The 24,236-nt window shown below is 47.4% G+C and overlaps 1 protein-coding gene across 1 annotated transcript; it reads left to right on the forward strand.

Moving 5' to 3' along the window:
* Window positions 1–4,111: 4,111 nt before the first annotated feature.
* Window positions 4,112–20,013, forward strand: LOC120314883 (Y+L amino acid transporter 1-like; the record flags this gene model as incomplete). Its single annotated transcript, XM_039358418.1, has 9 exons — window positions 4,112–4,338; window positions 5,761–5,905; window positions 9,047–9,170; window positions 9,955–10,058; window positions 11,059–11,155; window positions 13,823–13,972; window positions 16,571–16,754; window positions 19,424–19,549; window positions 19,732–20,013. Coding segments are annotated over 9 exons (1,234 nt in total), but the record flags the coding sequence as incomplete, so codon positions are not given.
* Window positions 20,014–24,236: the final 4,223 nt, after the last annotated feature.

Below are 24,236 nucleotides of genomic sequence, written 5' to 3' on the forward strand. Positions count from 1 at the left end.
GGGTTGCCAAACAACGCAGTCCGCCATTTTTTTCCCCTTTTCCTTAGCTGTGCTACTCCCTTTTATTCTATTGGCTTTTGAAAGCCAATGGAATACACTCTCTTGAATAGAGTCTAATTCTATTGGCTTTCAAAAGCCAATAGGAATTGTCCAGGCTGTCTCTGCCCTGCTGAGCCCGCCAAAAGTCCCATTCTGCAAACGGTGTTGCACCAGTTGAGTAGTCCTTGACTTACGACCGGTTGAGTAGTCCTCGACTTATGACCGGTTGGGGGTCGTGGCATTAAAAAGGTTGAGAACCACTGTACTAGACATTTATAAGAATAAATTGGTGTAGTTACAACTGACATTTGGCAAAACAGTAATATTCCTTTAAATAATTAACATAGTCAATAGCATAACAACTATTTCCAATCATCAAGCTTAATACTTAATATAATGAAGCTCTAAAATCTCTTCTTATTCTAATATGTTTCAACCCACTGATAAAATTTTCCCCAGGTTTTATAGAAGATTGAATCCTCTTTCTCCTTCATCTCTAAGGTTAATCTGTCCGTTTCTGCACAATCTAGGATTTTCAAAATTATAATCTGGTCCGATGGTAGGTTTTAATTTTTCCAAAATTGGGCGAATACTATTCTTGCAGCTGTTAATACATGTAATATTAAATAATCATTTTTTTTTGCCATAAGTAGGTCTTAATATACCTAACAGGAACAGTTCTGGTTTAAATTCTATCGGGATTTTCATCCTCTTTTCTAACCATCTATGAATCTTAGACCAATATTTTTTTTGCAATAGAACATGTCCACCAGACATGATAATAAGTACCCGGTTGTTGCTTACATTTCCAACATGTATCCGATAAATTTTTTAAACATTTTCGCTAAGCGAACTGGTGTCATAGGCCATCTATAAAACATTTCATATAAATTTTCTTTGTATTTCTGATTTTTGATCAAAGCAAACACATCATGGTTTCGGACTCAAGAGCTGCTTTGGGGAAAGAAGACCACAGGCTCTTGGGCTTGCAAGCAGCTGCTGTCATTCATTGTGTGGGCAGTCCTCGATTTACAACAGTTTATTTAGTGGCCGAAGTTACAACGGCACCGGAAAGAAGCAACATGGCCATTTTTCACACTTAACGGCCCTTGTAGCCTCCCCAAGGTGACGTGATTGAAATTCACATACTGGGCAACTGACTCCTATTTGTGACGCTTGCAGCATCCCAGGGGGGGTCACATAATCCCCTTTTGCGGGGGGCGGGGAGCAGGATCCATTTAACAACCACATGACCAATGTAATTGTCAATGCTGCTAACGTCGGATGTTTTTGCCTTGACAACAAAGGGAAATGTAGCCATCTTTTACCTTTTGCTTTTAGAGTTAGATGATGCTGGGAAGGGGGGATGTGAACGAGAGTCCAGCTAGACCAGGAGTAGACAACCTTGGCTCTCTTTTATGACTTGTGGACTTCAACTCCCAGAATTCCTGAGCCAGCCATGGCTTAGCTTGGAAACCTCTCCCTTTCCCCTCAGCGTGGCTGGCTCAGGAATTCTGGGAGTTGGACGTCCACGAGTCATAAAAGAGCCAAGGTGGCCTAGCCCTTTCCTAGACCAGAGGTGGGGAACGATGGCCGCTTTTTATGACTTGTGGACTTCAACTCCCAGAATTCCTGAGCCAGCATGGCTCAGCTTATTGAGCCAGCATGGCTCAGCTTGGAAACCTCTCCCTTTCCCCTCGGTATGGCTGGCTATTCTATTCTATTCTATTCTATTCTATTCTATTCTATTCTATTCTATTCTATTCTATTCTATTCCTTCAGCTGAGGGTTGGCCTAGAACAGGGGTAGGCAACCTTGGCTCTTTTTTGACTCGTGGACTTCAACTCCTAGAATTCTTGAGCCAGCCATGCTGAGGGGAAAGGGAGATGTTTCCAAGCTGAGCCATGCTGGCTCAGAAATTCTGGGAGTTGAAGTCTACGAGTCATAAAAGAGCCAAGGTTGCCTATCCCTGAGCTAGACATAACAACACTAGACCTAGCCTGAGAAACAAGGTTATTGTAACCAGAGCTGATAAGGAATTGGGGGGCTGGAGAACTGAAGAGGAGGCCCACAGCTTCAAGCTAATTGGGGAATGTGATTTATGACTTAATGGAAGGAGGGAATTGTGCTTTGACACTATGTGCTCAGGGGAGGGGAATTCAGTTTTTGGCTTCGATTATGCAGTGCCGAAGTTATGCTACTCAAAATAAAGATTCTTTAAGGTAAACAAGGCCTCGAAGTTCTTTTGAAGAGTTTCGTCTGTCAGAACCATGACAGTAATAACTGCAGGGATTCCCTTAATACAGTGGTTCTCAACCTTTTTAATGCCACGACCCCCCAACCGGTCGTAAGTCGAGGACTACTCAACTGGTGCAGCACCGTTTGCAGAATGGGACTTTTGGCGGGCTCAGCAGGTCAGAGACAGCCTGGACAATTCCTATTGGCTTTTGAAAGCCAATAGAATTAGACTCTATTCAAGAGAGTCTATTCTATTGGCTTTCAAAAGCCAATAGAATCAAAGGGAGTAGCACAGCTAAGGAAAAGGGGGAAAAAAATGGCGGATTGCGTTGTTTGGTGACCCCCGTGAAATGGTCGTTCGACCCCAAATGGGGTCCTGACCCACAGGTTGAGAACCACTGCCTTAATAAGTGTGGCAAGAAAGGTTGTAAAATGGGGCAAAATTCACTTAACAAGTGTGACACCGCTAGCGACAGGAATTTTGGGCTCTGCTATGGTCCTATGTTGAAGGCCACCTGTAACAGCTGAAGAATAGACACCTTTCGCCCAGGTTAGGGAACAATGGAGAAAATTTCATTTGCATAATAGGGGAGAGAATGGCCTTTGAAGAGCAATGTACAGTAGCGGCCAAAATTGTGGAAAGCTTTTGGGAAAAGTGTACGGTAGGAATGCCACCTTTGGTTAAGTTTCCACCCATTTTTCTTCTCATTTCTTTATAACTGTAGCCTTGTTCACTTAATAATACTATTTTACGTCGCTTTCTGGGCGACTGGTCAACTCTTTGCCACCATTACTTTAATTTTATTACATTTTACAAGCTCACTAAATGAAAGAACACCAAAAAACCCAGCCAACTCGATAGCGATCACATAACACACTGACAAATGTCCTCCTCTCAGCTTCAATACAGGACATCAATAACTGGATCCTACCGTGATCTGATTGGCTCATTGCCAAAACAAGATGACACCTGATTGGTTCTCTAAACACTCGTGCTCATTGGCTACAATCAGACGAAGGGAAACTACCTGAGATCAACCTAAGCAAGTTGTGCTTCCTTTTTCTGGTTATTTTATAACTTTTCACAGAATACGGTACAGATAGTTGAACAAAGTTTGTTGCGTTACGTTCTTGATTAAATTATCTTTCCATTGATATATAATTTTATGGTACTACTCCAAAAAAAGAGTGGTGTTATTAGTCATCAAACCTCAAATGTACACTTTTCCCAAAAGGTTTCCACAATTTTGGCCACTACTGTGGATAGGGGGTATGCTGGTGTCATTTAAGTACTTTATCTTTACCACTTGGATTCTGTGGGGAGAAAATTGAGCGCTGTAGTATTATTGTAGAAATGGTCTCCTTCTTTTAAAACCCACCATGGTACACCAACACAGCTTCTGAAAGGGTCTTCAAGTTTCAGAATTCAAGGGGAGATAAGTTCCATTAATTTCTTAGAACCTCAACTTAATAACAGTTTGTTTAGCGACCGTTCGAAATTACGTCACTCAAAAAAGCGACTTGACCGGTTTCCCACACCCATGACCGTTCCAGCAAGATTGTGCGATCGAAGTTCAGATGCTTGGCAACTGACTCCTATTTACGACGATTGTAGTGCCTCTGTGACTTTTAAGACCAACAGAATCAATGGGGAAGCCAAATTCACTTTACAACCGTGTGACTAACTTCACACCTGCAGTGATTCCCTTAACGACTGTGACGAGAAAGGCCGTAAAAGGAGGCGCAAAATTCGCTTAACCTCTCGCCTCGCTTAGCAACCTAAATTTTGGGCTCCGTCGTGGTTGTACGGCGAGGACCACCTGTAACTGGGGAGGGGCGTCTTAAGCCCACAGATCCACAACTCGGACGAAGGAAGAAAATTACACCCTTCCTTGGAAGTCATTCTGCTTTCCCCACCCCCCTTCTTCTCTTCAGGCTTCCTGACTTTCGTGAACTGTGCCTACGTGAAGTGGGGAACCCGGGTCCAGGACCTGTCCACCTACGCCAAGGTGCTAGCCCTCATTGTTGTGATCATTGCAGGCATCGTCCGCATTGGACAAGGTACTGAAACTCTGGCTGCGGGGTTTTTACTCTCATACCATCCCCCAGGGGCCAGGAAGGTGGGGTACTGCCACCCCAATTGATAAAAGTTGAGCCCTTCACTTTTGGAAGAAGGAATCTTTGCCTACATTGCAAGAATGGTTTTTTAAAGTTTCTTATTTGGCGGAAATGGCAAAGATTTCGGCTTTCTTGAAAGATCAATCGCAGGAGAAGTATCGCCTGGTATGGAAAAGATGGATAGATTTCATACAATATAAGTTGGATATAAAAAAAATACGACTTAGTTTTTGAATGATTTATAATTAAAGTTGAAGATAGTTCTTAGATATTTTCTTTTATTTTTATTTTTTATTTTTTTTTAATTTTTCTTTTTCTGTTTTTTCTTTTCTTTCTTCTTGTATTTTTTTATATATTGTTGTTAATTATTTTATAATTTGTTTAATTCACGTATTTAGATTTGTTTATGGTTTATAAGTGTTTCAAGATTCTTTTAAATTTTTTTTTTTAATTAAGCCTGTATTCAGCTCTGGGAAGATTGGGGGAGGGGAGGGGTGGGAGGGTGTGGGGGAGGGGAATTTTTTCTTTTTGTAAAACCTAAAAATTTTCAATAATTAAAAAAAAAAAAAAAGTTGAGCCCTTGTCAGGGGTGAGATTCAAACTGAGTTATAATAATAATAGTAGTAGTAAAGTTGGAAGGGACCTTGGAGGTCATCTAGTCCAACCCCCTGCTCGGGCAGGAACCCTACACCATTTCAGACAAATGGCTGTCCAGTCTCTTCTTAAAAACTTCCAGGGTTGGAGCATTTACTGCTTCTGGAGGAAAGCTGTTCCACTGATTAATTGTTCTCACTGTCAGGAAGTTTCTCCTTAGTTCTAGGTTGCTTCTCTCCTTGATTAGTTTCCACCCGTTGCTTCTTGTCCTGCCTTCAGGTGCTTTGGAGAATATCTTAATTCCCTCTTCTTTATGGCAGCCCCTGAGATATTGGAACACTGCTATCATGTCCCCCCTTGTCCTTCTCTTCGTTAAACTAGACATACCCAATTCTAGCAACCGTTCCTCATATGTTTTAGCCTCCAGTCCCCTAATCATCTTTGAAACGAAGCGTCCCAGTGTTGAGGGGTCCTTGATGCTCTCTGAGCTTGCTTGTTAGCACTGATAATGTTACCTAGTTGGGGTCATGAAATGTGCACAACCCACGTTACTAACTGAAGAACTAACGGCAGTTCGGACTGAACAACGGCGGCAGGAAAAGCCGTAAAACGGGGCGGGGGGGCAAAACTCACTCGAACAAGTGTCTCGCTTCGCTACGGAAGTTTTGGGCTCCCGTGGGTGGTCCAGAAGCGGAGGATTCCCCCGTGTTTCCGTGTAATTTGGGGGCAAAACCTTTGCATTTTTTTTCTCTCTCTCTCTCTCTCCCACAGGACATTCCGAGAATTTGGCCGACGCGTTCGAGGGATCGGCCTGGGACGTGGGAAACATCGCGCTGGCCCTCTACTCCGCGCTCTTCTCCTACTCGGGATGGGACACCCTTAATTTTGTCACGGAGGAAATCAAGAACCCCGAAAGGTCAGCCTTGCAAACTAGCTGGAGGAAAAAAAACTGTGGGATCCTTCCCGGCTTGTTGACATCACTGGGCTCGGCGTGTTCCCGTCCCACGGTCCAGGAGGATAGGGCAAATGTTGCTTCCCCACCCCTTGTTTCCGTGGAAGGACCTTAGGATTTTATGCTGACCCTCCCAAAGGGGCAAGTCGGAGGAGGAGGAGGTGGTTGAACCTGATTAACTGGCCCTTCCTTGTTCTTCAGACTTTGTCTCCAATCCATAAATTCCTGGCTGGAGATTAAGCTGGCAGGAGTCCTTGCTCGGCTGAAGGATCCTTCTCTTTCTTGGGTGTGGAATTCACACGGTCTAGCCCAGGGGTAGGCAACCTTGGCTCTTTTATGACTTGTGGACTTCAACTCCCAGAATTCCTGAGCCAGCATGGGGGAACTATGGCTCCCTCATGACTCGTGGACTTCAACTCCCAGAATTCCTGAGCCAGCCTGGCTCAGCTTGGAAATCTCTCCCTTTCCCCTCAGCGGGGCTGGCTCAGGAATTCTGGGAGTTGAAGTCCACGAGTCATAAAAGAGCCAAGGTTGCCTACTCCTGGGCTAGCCCCTTGTTTCTCTCTCTCTCTCTCTCTCTCTCTCTCCCCCCATTTTATTAGATTATAGAGTAAAATACAAAATACACAGCAGATAGCAGGGCACAAGAGGGAGGGAAAAGGGAAAGGAAAGTGAGGGGGAGAGGGAAAAAAAAAAAGACATTGGCTTCCCACGTCCTCTGTTGCGGTAGAATAAAGCATGAACATCTAGCCTGAACTTTTTACTTTTCCATGATAGTATCAAGTGGCCATTTCTGACTGAGGGCAATAGAAAAAGGGGACGACAGAGAATGAGGTGGCTGGAGGGAGTCACTGAAGCAGGAGGTGTGAGCTTCAATGGACTCTAGAAGATGATAGAGGACAAGAAGACCTGGAGAAGCAATAATAATAATAATAATAATAATAATAATAATAATAATAATAATAATAATAAACAAACAACAACAATAATAATAATAATAATAATAATAAAGTTGGAAGGGACCTTGGAGGTCATCTAGTCCAACCCCCTGCTCAGGCAGGAAAGCCTATACCATTTCAGACAAATGGCTGTCCAGTCTCTTCTTAAAAACTTCCAGTGTTGGAGCATTCACCGCTTCTGGAGGCAGGTTGTTCCACTGGTTAATTGTTCTAATTGTCAGGAAGTTTCTCCTTAGTTCTAGGTTGCTATCTATCTATCTATCTATCTATCTATCTATCTATCTATCTATCTATCTATCTATCTATCTATCCATCCATCCATCCATCCATCCATCCATCCATCCATCTATATATTTATCATCTAGCCATCATTTATTGTCTGTCTGTCTGTCTATCCATCCATCCATCCATCTATATATCTATCATCCATCCATCCATCCATCCATCTGCGGTAGATTCTCCAAAGTGCCCTGGGTAAAGAGACTACCCCTTAGGCAGGGGGTTGGACTAGAAGATCTCTGAGGTCCCTTTCCAGCCCTATGGTTCTATGAAATACCCAAGCTTTGTTCTTTCCTGATTGGAAATTCCTGGGAGGTTTTATTTGGGTGGAATGAGGTGGAGAGCGGGTGCCACCTATTGGGCAAAGGTAGGCATTGCAGCATAGCTCTTAACAAGTTGACGGAATCTAAAAAGTTCGTACAGTTTCTGCTAAGACAGATTTCCCAGAGAAGGCAAAAGCAGGAAGAAATCCTGCAATTTCGGCCCCCAAAAAGCAGCCTTTCGCCCCCAACGAGGTCTCTTGCGAGACAAGAAAGTTTGAAAGTTCGAACGAAGCACAAGATTTTCCCACTGAGCTGGGATTTTTTTTTTTTTAATGGAAGGAAGAAATGAATTCTCAACCCCCGGTGTTGGGAGTTTCTCCCCATTCTTTTATGAAATGAAAAGAAAGCCAGGAGAACTCATTGCCACTAGAAGTGAAGGGAATAGGAGAGCTTAGCCAAGAAATTTAGCCAAAGCTGGTTTGGTGTAGTAGTTAAGGTGCTGGCCTAGAAACCAGGAAACTGTGAGTTCTAGTCCCGCTTTAGGGATGAACGCCAGCTGGTGACTTTAAACCAATCACTAGGAGACTGTGAGTTCTAGTCCCACCTTGGGCATGAAAGCCGAATGGGTGACTTTAGACCAATCACCAGGAGACGGGGAGTTCTAGTCCCGCCTTGGGCATGAAAGCCGAATGGGTGACTTTAGACCAATCACCAGGAGACGGGGAGTTCTAGTCCCACCTTGGGCATGAAAGCCGAATGGGTGACTTTAGACCAATCACCAGGAGACGGGGAGTTCTAGTCCCGCCTTGGGCATGAAAGCTGAATGGGTGACTTTAGACCAATCACCAGGAGACTGTGAGTTCTAGTCCCGCCTTGGGGATGAAAGCTTAATGGGTGACTTTAGACCAATCACCAGGAGATTGTGAGTTCTAGTCCTGCCTTGGGCATGAAAGCTGAATGGGTGACTTTAGACCAATCACCAGGAGATTGTGAGTTCTAGTCCTGCCTTGGGCATGAAAGCTGAATGGGTGACTTTAGACCAATCACCAGGAGACTGTGAGTTCTAGTCCTGCCTTGGGCATGAAAGCCGAATGGGTGACTTTAGACCAATCACCAGGAGACTGTGAGTTCTAGTCCCGCCTTGGGCATGAAAGCTGAATGGGTGACTTTAGACCAATCACCAGGAGATGGGGAGTTCTAGTCCCGCCTTGGACATGAAAGCTGAATGGGTGACTTTAGACCAATCACCAGGAGACGGGAAGTTCTAGTCCCGCCTTGGGCATGAAAGCCAGCTTGGGGGGGGGGTTGTCTTTGGGCCAATCATTCTCCCTCAGCCCAACCCACCTCACAAGGTTGTTGTTATTGTGGGGAAGACGGAGAAGGAAGGAGCATTAGATATTTCCCGCCGCCTTGAGATGTTTATAGGAATAAGAAAAGGCAGGGTAAAAAAAAAAAATCAAATTAAATAAATACATTTAGTTTCTCAAGCTGCCTCTCCTAGCCCGGATTGCTCTGAAGCGGGTGTTAGCCAAACCGCAGAACGTGTGGAATAGGCACAGCAGAGAGCCCGGATGTGACAATATTCTTTCTCCGCTACTCCGCAGGAACCTTCCCCTCTCCATTGGCATATCCATGCCGATCGTCACGGTGATCTACATCATGACCAACGTGGCCTACTACGCAGTCCTGAGCAAGGCGGAGATCCTTTCGAGCGACGCGGTGGCTGTGGTTAGTAATAGTAATAGTAGTAAAGTTGGAAGGGACCTTGGAGGTCATTTAGTCCAACCCCCTGCCCAGGCAGGAAACCCTACACCATTTCGGACAAATGGCTGTCCAGTCTCTTCTTAGCTCATCCCGTCCCATTCCTGAGACACATTAGTGGAATCCAGCAGCGGATTGCCCCTTAAAGCAGGATTGTTCAACCTGGGCAACTTTAAGTCCTCTGGACTTCGACTCCCAGAATTCCCCAGCTAGCTAGGCCAGCCAGGATTGTTCAACCTCGGCAACTTTAAGTCCTCTGGACTTCGACTCCCAGAATTCCCCAGCTAGCCAGGATTGTTCAACCTCAGCAAATTTATGTCCTCTGGACTTCAGTTCCCAGAATTCCCCAGCTAGCTAGGCCAGCCAGGATTGTTCAACCTCCGCAACTTTATGTCCTCTGGACTTCGACTCCCAGAATTCCCCAGCTAGCCAGGATTGTTCAACCTCAGCAAATTTATGTCCTCTGCACTTCAATTCCCAGAATTCCCCAGCTAGCTAGGCCAGCCAGGATTGTTCAACCCTGGCAACTTCAACTCCCAGAATTCCCTAGCCAGCCAGGAATTCTGGGAATTGAAGTCCACCAATCACAAAGTTGCCATAATTGTCCACTCATGCTCTTGCATAAAGTCGGTGCCAGCAGCTTATTGAAAACCTCTCTCTCTCTCTCTCTCTCTCTCTCTCTCTCTCTCTCTCTCTCTCTCTCTCTCTCTCTCTCTCTCTCTCTCTCTCTCTCTCTCTCTCTCTCTTTTAGACTTTTGGTGATCAGGTTTTTGGAGTGATGAGTTGGACCATCCCACTTGCTGTGGCTCTATCCTGCTTTGGAGGCCTTAATGCTTCTATTCTAGCTGCTTCCAGGTAAACCATTAGACGTGTGTTCTCTTTACCGCTCAAGAGGCTTCCCAAATTCATTTTTAAACTTCTGCTTTGCGGGGGAATAATCCTCTGAAAATCAAAAACGTTCCCTATTCCGATGCGTTTCCACCCCGTTGCTTCTTATCCTGCCCTCAGGTGGTACGACGAATCAGTCGGTGCCCTCTTCCCTGTGACAGCCTTCAAGTATTAGAACAGGGGTCTTCCAACTTGGCCCTTTGATGACTTGTGGACTTCAACTCCCAGAATTTCTCAGCCCAGGCATGCATGGGTGAGGAATTCTGGGAGTTGAAGTCCACAAGTCATCAAAGGGCCAAGTTTGAAGACTCCTGTATTAGAAGATGGCGATCATGTCTTCTCCTTATTAGACTAAACATACTGAGTTCCCTTAGCTGTTCATCCTACGATTTAGCCTCCAGACCTAAGGAATAACAGAATAACCAAGTTGGAAGGGATCTTGGAGGTCTTCTAGTCCAACCCCCTGCTCAAGCAGGAGACCCTACACTCCTTCAGACAAATGGTCGTCCAATCTAAAAACCTCCAACGTTGGAGCACCCACAACCTCTGGAGGCAAGCCGTTCCACTGATTAACTGTTCTCACCGACAGCAAATTTCTCCTTAGTTCTGGGTCGCTTCTCTCCTTGATTAATTTCCACCCGTTGCTTCTTGTCCTGACTTTAGGCGCTTTGGAGAAGAGCTTGACTGCCTCTTCTTTGTGGCAGCCCCTGAGATATTGAAACACTGCCCTCATGTCCTCCTTAGTGCTTCTTTTCATTAGACTAGACCAGGGGTAGGCAACCTTGGCTCTTTTATAACTCGTGGACTTCAACGCCCAGAATCATAAAAGAGCCAGGGTTGCCTACCCCTGGATTTGACGTACCCAATTCCTGCAATCGTTCTCCATTATGTTTTAGGAGTCGTGCATCTTTGCCTTCTGAATTGGCCAGTGGGCAACTTAAGACGCTTACTCGTTCTTGCTCCACAGATTGTTTTTCGTCGGCTCTCGGGAAGGACACCTGCCAGATGCCATCTGCATGATCCACGTGGAACGGTTCACCCCTGTGCCAGCCCTGCTTTTTAACGTACGTCCAAGGGTATCCTGTGAGAGAATGCGTGCAGGGATCCACTTGGCATGATGGAGAGAAAGGAATTGGGCCTTAAATCCCCCGTCCCTTTTCCTAGTTGTCTTGAGCGATTTGCCCGGTACGAGAAGCAATCACCTTCCCTAATTGTTGAACTTTGCATCTGATGGACTCCAGCTACGGAACGGGACGTTTGGGCACTGACCCTTGGCTGTGCCCCCTTCGTCCCCAGCCACCCATCTCAGCGGACTTACAGCCAGCGTTTCTCCTCCGCTGGCCCTCCTCCGGCCATTCTCCAAGGCCAGTGGGTCCCTGGCCCTCCCACCCAGGCACCGTTTAACCCGGGACTTTGGCTGCATGGGACAAACAGCCCCCAGCCAAGTGGGTGGCAGGCAGAAGTAATGGTGCTGCGGGGGCAGCGTGCGATTGACGATGGGCGGGATGATCCTAGGACAGTGATGGCCAACCTTTTAGAAACCGTGTGCCCAAAACCAACTCCTGCCCCGCCCCATCCCACCCAAGCCCCAGCCGCCCCACTCCAGACCCCCGCTACGCTCCACCTGCCTGCAGGGCTACTCACCGCCTCCACGGCCCGCCGCAGATCGCCCAGGTGGTCCAGCAGGCACCATGGTGGTCACACCCTCTGCCTGAGGCCCGCAGCATCATCTGTGCATGACGGGGTGCGAGGGCAGAGTCTTGTTCCCGCTGCCCAGCTGCCGTGTCCTTGGCTGAGCTGCTTTGTGCGGGCCGTGCCCGGGGGCGACTCTTCTCCGGGGGGCTGCTGGTGAGGAGGGGCTGGGGCGACGGTGCGCATGCCCACAGAGAGGGCTCTGGGTGCCCCCCTCTGGCACGCATGCCATAGATTTGCCACCACTGTCCTAGGAGCTGTAGGGCGGGCAGCGTGTAATGCACGATTTTTTTTTAAGACCCGCGGCTGCTACACGGGAACTGCACTTTCCGATCAATCGGACCGCACCAGAGCCGTGGCTCTGATGGGGCCCGAGTTACGAAAAAGAAGGTGTCAGAGGGGGGCAGACAGGCGACAGTGGGTTGGGGGGGCAACCGGGAAGAGAGGGAGGGGCAAATCTAGGGGCCTTGCAACTCAGCCCGCTTCAACGAAATGAACAGGGGGAGGAGGGAAGGGAAGCCCGGCACGGCTTGTGGCTTTGCAGGGATGGCGCGGCAAGCGAACTGTTGCGGCACGCGGAGGGGGGGATTGCAGGCAAATGCCTCTGGCACATGTAAGATAGTGTGTTTCCCTGAAAATAAGACCTATCCTTAAAATAAGCCCTAGCTTGATTTTTATGCAGGCGCCTAATATAAGCCCCCCAAAACCAGCCCTGGTTAAGACCCCGTGTGCCTCTGCCTCCGCCTGCCCACTCCGCCCAACTGTCTCTCAGCTTGATTTTTTAGTGCTTCCCTGAAAATAAGCTCTAATCTAATGCCTCTTTTGCAGGCAAAAATATATATAAGACCAGATCTTATTTTCGTGGAAACGTGGTCGCACTCTTCCAATACTTGAGGGGCTGACACAAAGAAGAGGGCAAGACAAGAAGTAATAGGATAGGATGGAAACCAGCCTAGAATTAAGGAGAAATTTCCCGACAGTGAGAACAATTAACCAGTGGAACAGCTTGCCACCAGAAGTTGTGGGTGGTCCAACACTGGAGTTTTTAAAGAAGTGATTGGACAGCCAATGTATAGAGTCTCCTGCTTGAGCAGGGGTTGAACTGGAAGACCTCCAAGATCCCTTCCAACTTTACTATTATTATAATTTTATTATTATTATTATTATTATTATTATTATTATTATTATTATTATTATTATGGATCATTGCACAGTCAGCCAGATGTTCAGAGTGGATTTGGCATTTTGTCTATCTATCGAGTCCTTACCCAGGACCTGGGATAGGCAGATGTGGATGTTTATTATTATTATTATTGTGGATTATCGCACAGTCAGCCAGATGTTCAGGGTGGATTTGGCATTTTGTCTACCTATCAAGTCCTTACCCAGGACCTGGGATAGGCAGATGTGGATGTTTGATGGTATTACAGATATTGTCGCAGGATGGTAGCAGTTCCTAGTAAGGCCGCCTTTTGCAATTGACTAATAGCAAATTTGTCAATGCCAATGGTGGTATTACCCCACTTGATGGTTAATTCCTCCCTTCTGGTGCAGTCCTGCTTCTCTACAGTTTTCCCAAACAGCTGAGCCGTGGTTTTGCAGGGTGAGATGGTGGGAGGGAATGGAGGAGATTCAATCGATAAAAAAGCGATGGATTGAGCCAGAGGCCTTCAGGCATCTAGTGTTGCCTTCAAGTAGCCAGCCAATTCCTGCATCGGGCGGGGAAGAGTAGGTGTGAACTGTCAGCAGGCAGCTATGTGAAAAACCACAGATTCAGCTCCAGGAAGGGAGAGTCGTGAATCATCCTCTAAAATGATCCAAGTCACCCGTCACGGAGGTCTCTGCGGTGCCTTGGGACAGATGTAGGCAGAACTGGGTGTCTTGAACTCTGCTCCTTGGATTGGTTGTTATTTTTCGGAGACACATCTTACACTTTCCAAGCAATGTGGGTGGACAGTAAGCTGCTGGAAAACCAAAGCGTTATTCGGCTAATCGTGACAAACGCGGCTTCACTCTGGTGTCATGTCTGTCTCTTGCAGGGAGCCATGGCTCTGATTTATCTTTGCGTGGAAGACATCTTTCAGCTCATCAACTACTACAGCTTCAGTTATTGGTTCTTTGTGGGCCTGTCCATCGCCGGGCAACTGTACCTTCGCTGGAAGGAACCTTCTAGAGAACGTCCACTCAAGGTAGAGCAGTGGTTCTCAATCTTTTTAATGCCGCGACCCCCAACCGGTCGTAAGTCGAGGACTACTCAACCGGTCGTAAGTCGAGGACTACTCAACTGGTGCAGCACCGTTTGCAGAATGGGACTTTTGGCGGGCTCAGCAGGGCAGAGACAGCCTGGACAATTCCTATTGGCTTTGGAAAGCTAATCGAATTAAACTCTATTCAAGAGAGTCTATTCTATTGGCTTTCAACAGCCAATAGAATAAAAGGGAGTAGCACAGCTAAGGAAAAGGGGAAAAAAATGGCGGACTGCGTTGTTTGGCGACCCCCATGAAATGGTCGTTCGACCCCAAATGGAGTCCCGACCCACAGGTTGAGAACCACTGAGGTAGAGGGATCTGCGAACTGGCAAAGCCAACTATACAGGTTGCCCTCGACATAGGAACACAATCCAGCCAAAAATGTCCCTTGCCAAGCATTTGCCAACGTTAAGTGAATTTTGCCCCATTTTGTGAATTTTTTTTTTTTACCACGGATGTTAAGCGAATCGCTGAAGTTGTTCAGCGAACCGCACGGCCGTTAAGCGGATCTGGCTTCCCTCAATGGCTTTGCTTGTCTGAAGCTGGCTGGGAATGTCGTAGAAGGGGGTCACGTGACTCTGGGACGCTGCAACCATCGTAAAGTATATTGTCAGTTGCCAAGGGTCTGAATTTTGATCACGTGACCGCGGGGATGCGGCAACAGTCCTGTGGAAACTGGTCATAAGGTACTGTTTTCAGTGGTGTTGTAACTCCAGTCACTAAATCAAGGGTCTTCAAACTTGCCCCTTTTAGGACTTGTGGATTCCAACTCGCAGAATTCCTCAGCCAGCATGCCTGGCTGAGGAATTCTGGGAGTTGAAGTCCACAAGTCATAAAAGGGCCAGGTTTGAAGACCCCCGCACTAAATGAATGGTTTTAAAATCCAGGACTATCAGTATCCAGGTGGTTCTTGATTTATAACTGCAATTGGGACAAGATGTCTTTGGAGATTTTCAGCTTTCCAGATCATGGTTGTCCCAAAGGTGCTTTTCCACGAGGCAACTAGTCTTTCTTGTTTTTCTTTGAAGACGTTTCGCTCCTCATCCAAGAAGCTTCTCCAGCTCTGACTAGATGGTGGGGAATGGAAGGATTTATATTCCTTTGCTGACAGCTGGTCACCTGCATTTTTTTTAGAGAGTTGTGGAGCCATTTGGAGATTTATCTGTATCTTCAGGGTCACCTGAATGGTGCAAATGGTTTTGGAGCCTTCTTGGAACTGCTGAAAGGACTGTGTTGTAGACTGGGGATAGATGGTGTCGTATCCCTTCAGTTCAGTTTTGACATGGCCAACTTGGTGTAGCCAACTCACCGCAGGCAACTCGCTGTGGGACAAGCGTTACACTAATATCGAAGAAAATCATTCAAAAAGGATGCCAAAGCAGGGACGCGATAAAATGCAAATGCCCCAAATTGAAAATGATGTTTCAATTGTTTTAAATAACTAAATCGAATTGTTGACTTCTCCCGCAGCAAGTTTGCCCTATATGGTGAGTCGGTTGTGCTGAATTGGCCACGATGAGCTGGCTGTGGCGAGTGGTTCCCACTCCGAAATTAGACAAAAAAGGGCTGATTTTCCCGGACAGTGAGAACAATTCACCAGCGGAACGCCTTGCCTCCAGATGTTCTTGGCGCTCCGTCACTGGAGCGAGTCTGAAATTTGGTTTGAGAGTGTAGCGCAGGGCTTTTCAACCAGTGGTACAGGTACCACCTGTGGTACATTGGCACCTGGCAGGTGGTACACGACCATCCTAGAAAAGTGGTAGCGGGGGGAGGGGAATGAGCTGAACCGGTGGCAGCACCGCACAAGCCTGAGCGAGAGACGGCTGGAGCTGTAGGGCTGTCAGGGCTCAGCGGAAGCGCCAGGATCAGTGCCGCTTTCCAGCTGATTGACGCTTTGGGGCTGTCAGGGCTCAGTGGAAGCACCAGGATCAGCTCTAGGCTCCAGCTGGAGCTCGGCGCTGATCCTGACACTTCTGCTGAGCCCAGAAGAAGCGCCGATCAGCTGGAATGTTGCAGCCTCTCCAGGGTCTTGTGATTTACATTCAGATGCTTGGCAACTGATTCATATTTATGATGGTCACACTGTCCCAGGGTCATGTGAAGTGACCAAAACTGCTGCAATCACCCAGCCGACGGGGGGAATAAAAACCAAACACGGCCCCATCCCACCTCCGCTGCCAATTCTCAACAGAAATGCTCACAACAATGAAAACCTCGGACAGGAGGAAGAACGCCGTTGGGTGGGCAGGCAGGTGTCTTGCTCGGCTGTGGTTTGGGGGGCACTTTTTTCAGTGCCATTGTAACTTCAAACAGTCACTAAGTGGACTGTTGAGGACTACCTGTACTTTATCACTTTTTTCCTTTTTTTTTTTTTGGTTATCAAGTTTTTGGCACCTTTCTAGGCGCCTGGTGGTACTCAGACATTGCCATATCCTAAAAGTGGTACAGTGGGTGAAAAGGTTGAAAAGTCCTGGCTTAGCGTGATGGATGGGAGCTGGTCGTGAGACGTCAACCAATTCTTACTTCCCTTTCCTTTAGTTGACGATCGTTTTCCCCATCATTTTTTGCCTCTGCACCATCTTCCTGGTGGCTGTACCGCTCTACACCGACCCCATCAATTCAGCCATCGGCATTGCCATAGCGGCCTCTGGACTTCCGGTCTACTTCCTGGTGGTGAGGGTCCCAGATCAGAAAAGACCGAACTGCTTACGGCGAGTGACGGGTGAGTGAATTGGAGCTGGGGATTTCTGAGGTTTGTCTTCAGTGGGCCCCCAGCACGGGGAGTTCCCAATTTTAAGGCCCGCAAATACAGACCAAAATTTCCGCTGCTAAGCGAGACGTGTGTTAAATGACTTTCCTCCCATTTTATACGACCTTCCTTGCCCCAGTGAATCACAGCCATTAAGCAAATCTGGCTTCCTCGTTGACTTTTGCTTATGAGAAGGTCACAAAAGGGGAATCCCACGACCCTGAGATGCTGTGACCGTCATAAATATCAGCCAGTGGTCAAGCATTCAAATCCCGATCACCTGACCACAGGGATGCGGCAATGGCTGCGTGAAAAACAGCAAGTCACATTTTTCAGTGCTGCTGTTAACTTCAAACGGCCATTAAACAAACCGTTGTAAGTCGAGGACTGGTGTAGAACCGCCACAACGATTAACTGAGAGAAGAAGCTGGGAAATGAGAATAGATTCAGTAGCCATTTTCTTTTTTCCCCTTTCCCCAGACTTCCAAATATTCCAAAGAATATTTGCAGGAGACGGAAGAATTCCACCAAATAAGTAACACCATATAAAGATCTTCCCACTTGGCTTTCCAATTTAGAAGGAGGGGGAAGTTAATAAAGAGGAATTATTTAATTTAGCCCCAACGTCTTCAGGACGGTATTCCTTGACTATAACTTGAAAATAGCAAGAGTTGGAAGGGACCTTGGAGGTCTTCTAGTCCAACCCCCAGCTCAAGCAGAAGACCCTATACCAGGGCTAGGCAATGTTGGCTCTTTTATGACTCGTGGACTTCAACTCCCAGAATTCCTCAGCCAGCATGGGGGAACTATGGCTCCCTCAATGACTTGTGGACTTCAACTCCCAGAATTCCTGAGCCAGCATGGCTCAGCTTGGAAACCTCTCCCTTTCCCCTCAGCGTGGCTGGCTCAGGAATTCTGGGAGTTGAAGTCTACGAGTCATAAAAGAGCCAAGGTTGCCTACCCCTGCCCTATACCATTCCAGGCAAGGGGCTGTCCAGTCTCTTCTTAAAAGCCTCCAGCGTTGGAGCATTCCCAACATCTGGAGGCAGGTTGTTCCACTGGTTAATTGTCTTCACTGTTAGAAAATTCCTCCTTGGTTCCAGGTTGCTTCTCTCCTTGATTAGTTTCCATCCGTTGCTTTTTGTCCTGCCTTTGGGTACTTTGGAAGATAGGTTGACCCCCCTCTTCCTTGTGGCAGCCCCTCAAAGTTTGGAATACTGTTATCGTATACATATAACGGATCACTTAGGGAACGGATCAGCAACCCGTGGCTCCGGAGCTGCATGTGGCTCTTTGAGCCTTCTCCTGAGGCTCCCAGCCTCCTCTGCCATTTGCAGAGAGAGAGAAAAGAGAGAGGCACTTGCGCTTCCCTTCTCTCTCTCTCTCTCTGTGCGTGTATGTGTAAAAAAGAGAGTGGCCTCACGCTGTTCTCAAACAAGCTGACAAGCTTATTGGGTGGAGCTCCTGCCTTGGCTGCATCTCAGCAGGAAGCAGCAGCTCTCTCTCTCTCTCTATTTCTCTTACACTGAGTGGGGGAAGAGGACTGGCAGACCAAGGGCAGGAGAGAGCCAGCCCAATAAGAATGTGTGTCAGCTTGTTGGAGGACAGTGTGAAGCCAGCTTGACAGGTGAGCAGATCGGAGAGAGGGAGAGAGAGGGGGAGAGAGAAAGAGGGAGGGAGAGAGAACTCATGCACAGCAGCCTCTATTTCTTTTTAATTAAACTCTTCAATCAAGTTCTCCCTTGTGTGCGGGCACGCACGGGTGCGCACATGTTTTGCGGCTCCCCGTGTTTTCTTTTTTCTGGCAAACGGATCCAAGTGGCTCTTTGAGTATTTAAGGTTGCCAACCCGACTTAGAGAAACTAGGATGTTCGTTAGAACCAGCTTCCTGCTAGACCAGTGGTTCTCAACCTGTGGGTCAGGACCCCATTTGGGGTCGAACGACCATTTCACGGAGGTCGCCAAACAACGCAGTCCGCCATTTTTTCCCCCTTTTCTTTAGCTGTGCTACTCCCTTTTATTCTATTGGCTTTTGAAAGCCAATAGAATAGACTCTCTTGAATGGAGTCTAATTCTATTGGCTTTCAAAAGCCAATAGGAATTGTCCAGGCTGTCTCTGCTCTGCTGAGCCCGCCCAAAGTCCCATTCTGCAAACGGTGCTGCACCAGTTGAGTAGTCCTCGACTTACGACCGGTTGAGTAGTCTTCGACTTACAACCGGTTGGGGGTCGCGGCATTAAAAAGGTTGAGAACACTGCCTTAAAACAAAACAAACCCCTTTTAACATGGGTGACCAACCTGCCAAATAGTCCAAAACACAAACAGCAAAACTCAATCCAAAGGAAGGAAATAGTCCACAGGAAACACGATGCAAACAGAAGGATAGCCACGAGCAAGACGAACAGACCAGGATCCGAAGAAGAACTTTGCAAACGGTTGCCTTTAGCAACCAGCACCGCCCACACCTCCTCTTTATATACAGCAGCCCCAAGGCGTTGCCTCTCGTTGCCTTCTCCTTTGACCCTGGAGTTGCTGTACTGACTGCTGCTGATTTACTCTCGCTAATTGACGACGTGTGCGTGCATCAATTAGCATGTCCATCAAGTGTGAGTCCTCCAAGTCTGACTCGTTCTCCTCACACAGTTGAGCTTCATCAGGAATACGACTGGAGGGCCCAGGCGCTGCATCAAACCGTCAATCCTGTGATTCATCGGAGCCTCCCTCTGCTGAGCCCGCCAAAAGTCCCATTCTGCAAACAGTGCTGCACCAGTTGAGTAGTCCTCGACTTACGATCGGTTGAGTAGTCCTCGACTTACAACTGGTTGGGGGTCGCGGCATTAAAAAGGTTGAGAACCACTGTGCTAGATCCTTTGTGGCTTTCCTCCTGCGACTATCTCTTCCTTAGTTGAATCGTTCTTCACCCAAATGCTGACTGATCTTTTCTTTCCCAGCCCGCGTGACCCGCCTCATCCAGTTAGTGTCCTTGTCTGTCCTGACCGAGATGGATCCCGAAATCAAGTCTCAGTGACGACAACCATCCGAGAGAGGCTGGCTTCTCCCGTCATCCCCCTGCAATGGACTCCTTCTAATTTATTATTTGATACTTCGTCGGGAGTATTGTACTTACTACAGGGATTTTTATTATTATTTTTCTTTGTGTGGTGGTTGTTATGGGGCAGAGCGGACCTGTCCTTGGGGGCCAAGCCCAGTAAATGCTCAGCATTCCACAAATTTCCTTTAATCATTATTATTTCTTTTTTAAAAAAGGTCTTTGGTGTGTAACGTCTCAGTAATTTTTGCCACACCTCTCCAGTCCAGCTTTTGCCCTTTTATTTTCAAAACCGCAATCCACGGCTGTGCCGTCTCGATGTCTTCCAGATCTTCAGATCCTGCTGTTTACGGAAGCTATGATGCAAAACATCTGGAGGGCCCAAGCCGATGTAATACTACTACTACTACTAATAAAAGTTGGAAGGGACCTTGGAGGTCATCTAGCCCAACCCCCTGCTCAGGCAGGAAACCCTATACCATTTCGGACAAATGGCTGTCCAGTCTCTTCTTAAAAACTTCCAGGGTTGGAGCATTCAGCGCTTCTGGAGGCAGGTTGTTCCACTGGTTAATTGTTCTCACTGTCAGGAAGTTTCTCCTTAGTTCTAGGTTGCTTCTCTCTTCGATTAGTTTCCACCCTTTGCTTCTTGTCCTGCCTTCAGGCGCTTTGGAAAATAGCTTGACTCCCTCTTCTTTGTGGCAACCCCTGAGATACTGAACCCGGCTATCCTGTCCCCCCTCGTCCTTCTCTTCGTTAAACTAGACATACCCAATTCCAGCAACCGTTCCTTATATGTTTTAGCCTCCAGTCCCCTAATCATGTTTGTTGCTCTTCTCTGTACTTTTTCTAGAGTCTCAGCATCTTTTTTACATCGTGGTGACCAAAACTGGATGCAGTATTCCAAGTGTGGCCTTACCCACACGTTGTAAAGTGGTATTAACACTTGACGTGATCTTGATTCTCTCCCTGTTAATGCAGCCCAGCACTGTGTTGGCCTTTTTGGTAGCTGCAACACACTAATGGCTCATATTCAAATGATTGTCCACTAGGACTCCGAGGTCCCTCTCACAGTTACTACTATTAAGCAAGGTACCCCCTATACTATACCTATACATTTGGTTTTTTTTGCCTTATTATTAGTATTTAATGTAGCTTACTTTTTTCACCAGTGAATTTCATTTTGGTTAGGGTTGCTCTTATTAAACCCCACTTTTCCTCGTTTCTGCTGAGATATATTCACCCACACCCTCCTGCTTCCCCCCCCCCTTCCTGAATGTGCAGGTTAAGTCTCAGCTTACAAACGGTTCATTTCGTGAGCCTTCAACGTTACCAGAGCGCCAAAAATGTGACTTCTAACGCATGTTTCACACTTATGACCGTCGAGGCATCCCCCTCAGGATCACGTGACCAACATCCACATGCTTGGCCTTGACTCGTTTTGTGACCATCACAATATCCTGGGGTCACGTGATCCCCTTAGGCGACCTTCTGAGCAAAGTCAGTGGCTGAAGCCGGGCTCACTTAACAAACCGCGTGACTAACTGAACAACTGCAATGATTCGCTTAATGACGGTGACGAGAAAAGTCGTGAAATGGGGCAAAGCTCCCTCGACGAAGGCCCCACTTAAAAACAGAAATTCGGGGCTCGGTTCTAGTCCTAAATCGGGGACTACCTCAACATGGGCCAAGGGAGACTGTAGGACAGTGGCATTAGGGCAGGGGGTCCATGGGACATGACCGCTGAAGTAAAGACAAGGATAGAAAAAGCCCGAACAGCATTCATCAAAATGAAAAAGGTCTTCTGCAGTCACGACATAAGTCTAAGACTGAAAATCAGGCTTGTCAGATGCTATATTTTTTCTATCCTGCTCTATGGAGCAGAGCAGTGGTTCTCAACCTGTGGGTCGGGACCCCATTTGGGGTCGAACGACCATTTCACGGGGGTCGCCAAACAACGCAGTCCGCCATTTTTTTCCCCCTTTTCCTTAGCTGTGCTACTCCCTTTTATTCTATTGGCTTTTGAAAGCCAATAGAAAAGACTGTCTTGAATAGAGTCTAATTCTATTGGCTTTCAAAAGCCAATAGGAATTGTCCAGGCTGTCTCTGCCCTGCTGAGCCCGCCAAAAGTCCCATTCTGCAAACGGTGCTGCACCAGTTGAGTAGTCTTCGACTTACGACCGGTTGAGTAGTCCTCGACTTACAACCGGTTGGGGGTCGCGGCATTAAAAAGATTGAGAACCACTGGAGTAGAGAGTTGGTCTCTGACACTGAAGAGACTAGAAGCATTTGAAATGTGGATTTACAGGGTGGCTGTTACTACGTATAAGCGGGGTTGACAAGATCAGAAATGAGGAGGGGATAAGCCGCCTGGGAAAGCCGAGGGAAATCATCAAAACAATTAAAAAACGACAATTAGAATAGTTCGGACCTGTGATGCAACACCCAGAAAAATACGGCATACTCCATTTAATCCTCCAGGGAAAGATTGAAGGCAAACGAGGTCCAGGCAGAAGAAGAACATCGTGGCTTCAAAATCTAACGGACTGGTATGGACAAAACTCAGCAGCACTTTTTCGTGCGGCTGCTGATAAAAACAGGATCGCCAACAGGATCGCCAACGTCCGATAATGGATATGGCACAAGAAGTCCCCAATCCCCAGTCTGTGGACCGGTACCAGGCCACGGCATGCCAGCAACTGCTCCGCACAAACAAGCAAAGCCCCATCCGTGAGAGGAAGGCAGCACACAAAATCACGCACCGTCCGGTCCGCGGAAAAAAACCTTTCTCCACGGAAGCGGTCCCTGGTGCCCACAAGGTTGGGGACCTCTGTATTAGGGAATAAAAAAATGCGCGGTGGCTAAAAAAGATTGTTCTCCTTGAGGACCTAATAGGGTTGAACTGCATCCGAGACCTCAAAGATGATCTGATCACATCTAGAACTGAATTCTCAACCATTGCCAAGTTTGTACCTGGTGCAAGATTTGTTGTTGTTAATTGCGAAGTCGTGTCCGACCCATCGCGACCCCACGGAAAACGTCCCTCCAGGTCTTCCTATCATCTACCATCTTCTGGAGTCCATTTAAGTTCACACCTACTGCTTCAGTGACTCCATCCAGCCATCTCATTCTCTGTCGTCCCCTTCTTCTATTGCCCTCAATCTTTCCCAGCATTAGGCCCTTCTCCAGTGAGTCCTTCTTCTCATTAGGTGGCCAAAGTATTTGAGTTTCAACTTCAGGATCTGGCCTTCTAAAGAGCAGTCGGGGTTGATCTCTTCTAGGACTGACCAGTTTGAACACCTTGCAGTCCAGGGGACTCGCAGGAGTCTTCTCCAGCACCAGAGTTCAAAGGCCTCCATTCTTTGGTGCTCAGCCTTTCTTATGGTCCAACTTTCACAGCCATACATTGCAACTGGGAAAACCATGGCCTGGACTATACGCAAGATACTAGTGATTAAAAATTGGTGTAGTTATTAAATGCACCAATCTAGAAAAGGGGAAACTGTGGCACTTACTTCTACCTTCAGCCCAATGCCGAACCAATCATCTCTCGGCCCGGGCAAGAAGACAGTGAAGAAGGCAATGACAAGTTATTTCTAAAAACGTTGCAGAAAAAGCTGCCAAGATTTCTCCTGGCAGTCCCTAAGTGTTAAAGCAGTGTCCTTTTCATTTCCTCTGTGATCGGGGTCCCCAACCCTCCCGACCGTGGACCGGTATTGGGCCGTGGCATGCCAGCAACCGGGCTGCACAAACAAGCAAAGCCCCATCCGCGGGATGCAGGCAGCACACCAAACGACGTAGCCTCCTGTCCGTGGAAAAAACCTCTCTCCGCGGAACCGGTCCCTGGTGTCCAAAAGGTTGGGGACCTATGAGCAGTCGGTAGCTGGGGAGTTACAGCAGTACGTGGGTATGGTGGTAGTCCCCAACGACGGCAACTGTACCCAAAATTCAGGTCGCTAAGTGAGTTTTGCTCCACTGTTACGACCTTTCTGGCCCCCGTTAAGCGAATTGATGCAGTTGTTTAAGTTGGCAACACGGTTGTTACCACTGACTTTGCTCGTCAGAAGATCGCAAAAGGGGATCACGTGACATCCCCGGGACGCTGCGACCGTCCTAAATAGGAGTCACTTGCCAAGCCGCTGAATTTTGACCAGGTGATCGCAGGGATGGCTGCCACAGTCGCAAGTGTGAAAAACGGTCATAAGTCCCTTTTGTCAGTGTCGTTCTTATCTTTGAACGTCACTCAACGAACGGTTGTTGACTACCTGACGAGCGGCACACGGCAGGCTGGGTTGGAGAAAGGAACCTCGTATCCTGAGTGATTTCCAACGGTCACTGAGCGTACGGTCGTTAAGTCGAGGACTACCTGTCCTTCTTTCAGATTCTTAAGTTTGCAATAGGAGGCAGGAA

Source organism: Crotalus tigris, unplaced genomic scaffold (assembly GCF_016545835.1).
Source record: "Crotalus tigris isolate CLP2741 ecotype Arizona unplaced genomic scaffold, ASM1654583v1 scf7180000019019.109888, whole genome shotgun sequence".
NCBI classification, from domain to species: domain Eukaryota; kingdom Metazoa; phylum Chordata; class Lepidosauria; order Squamata; family Viperidae; genus Crotalus; species Crotalus tigris.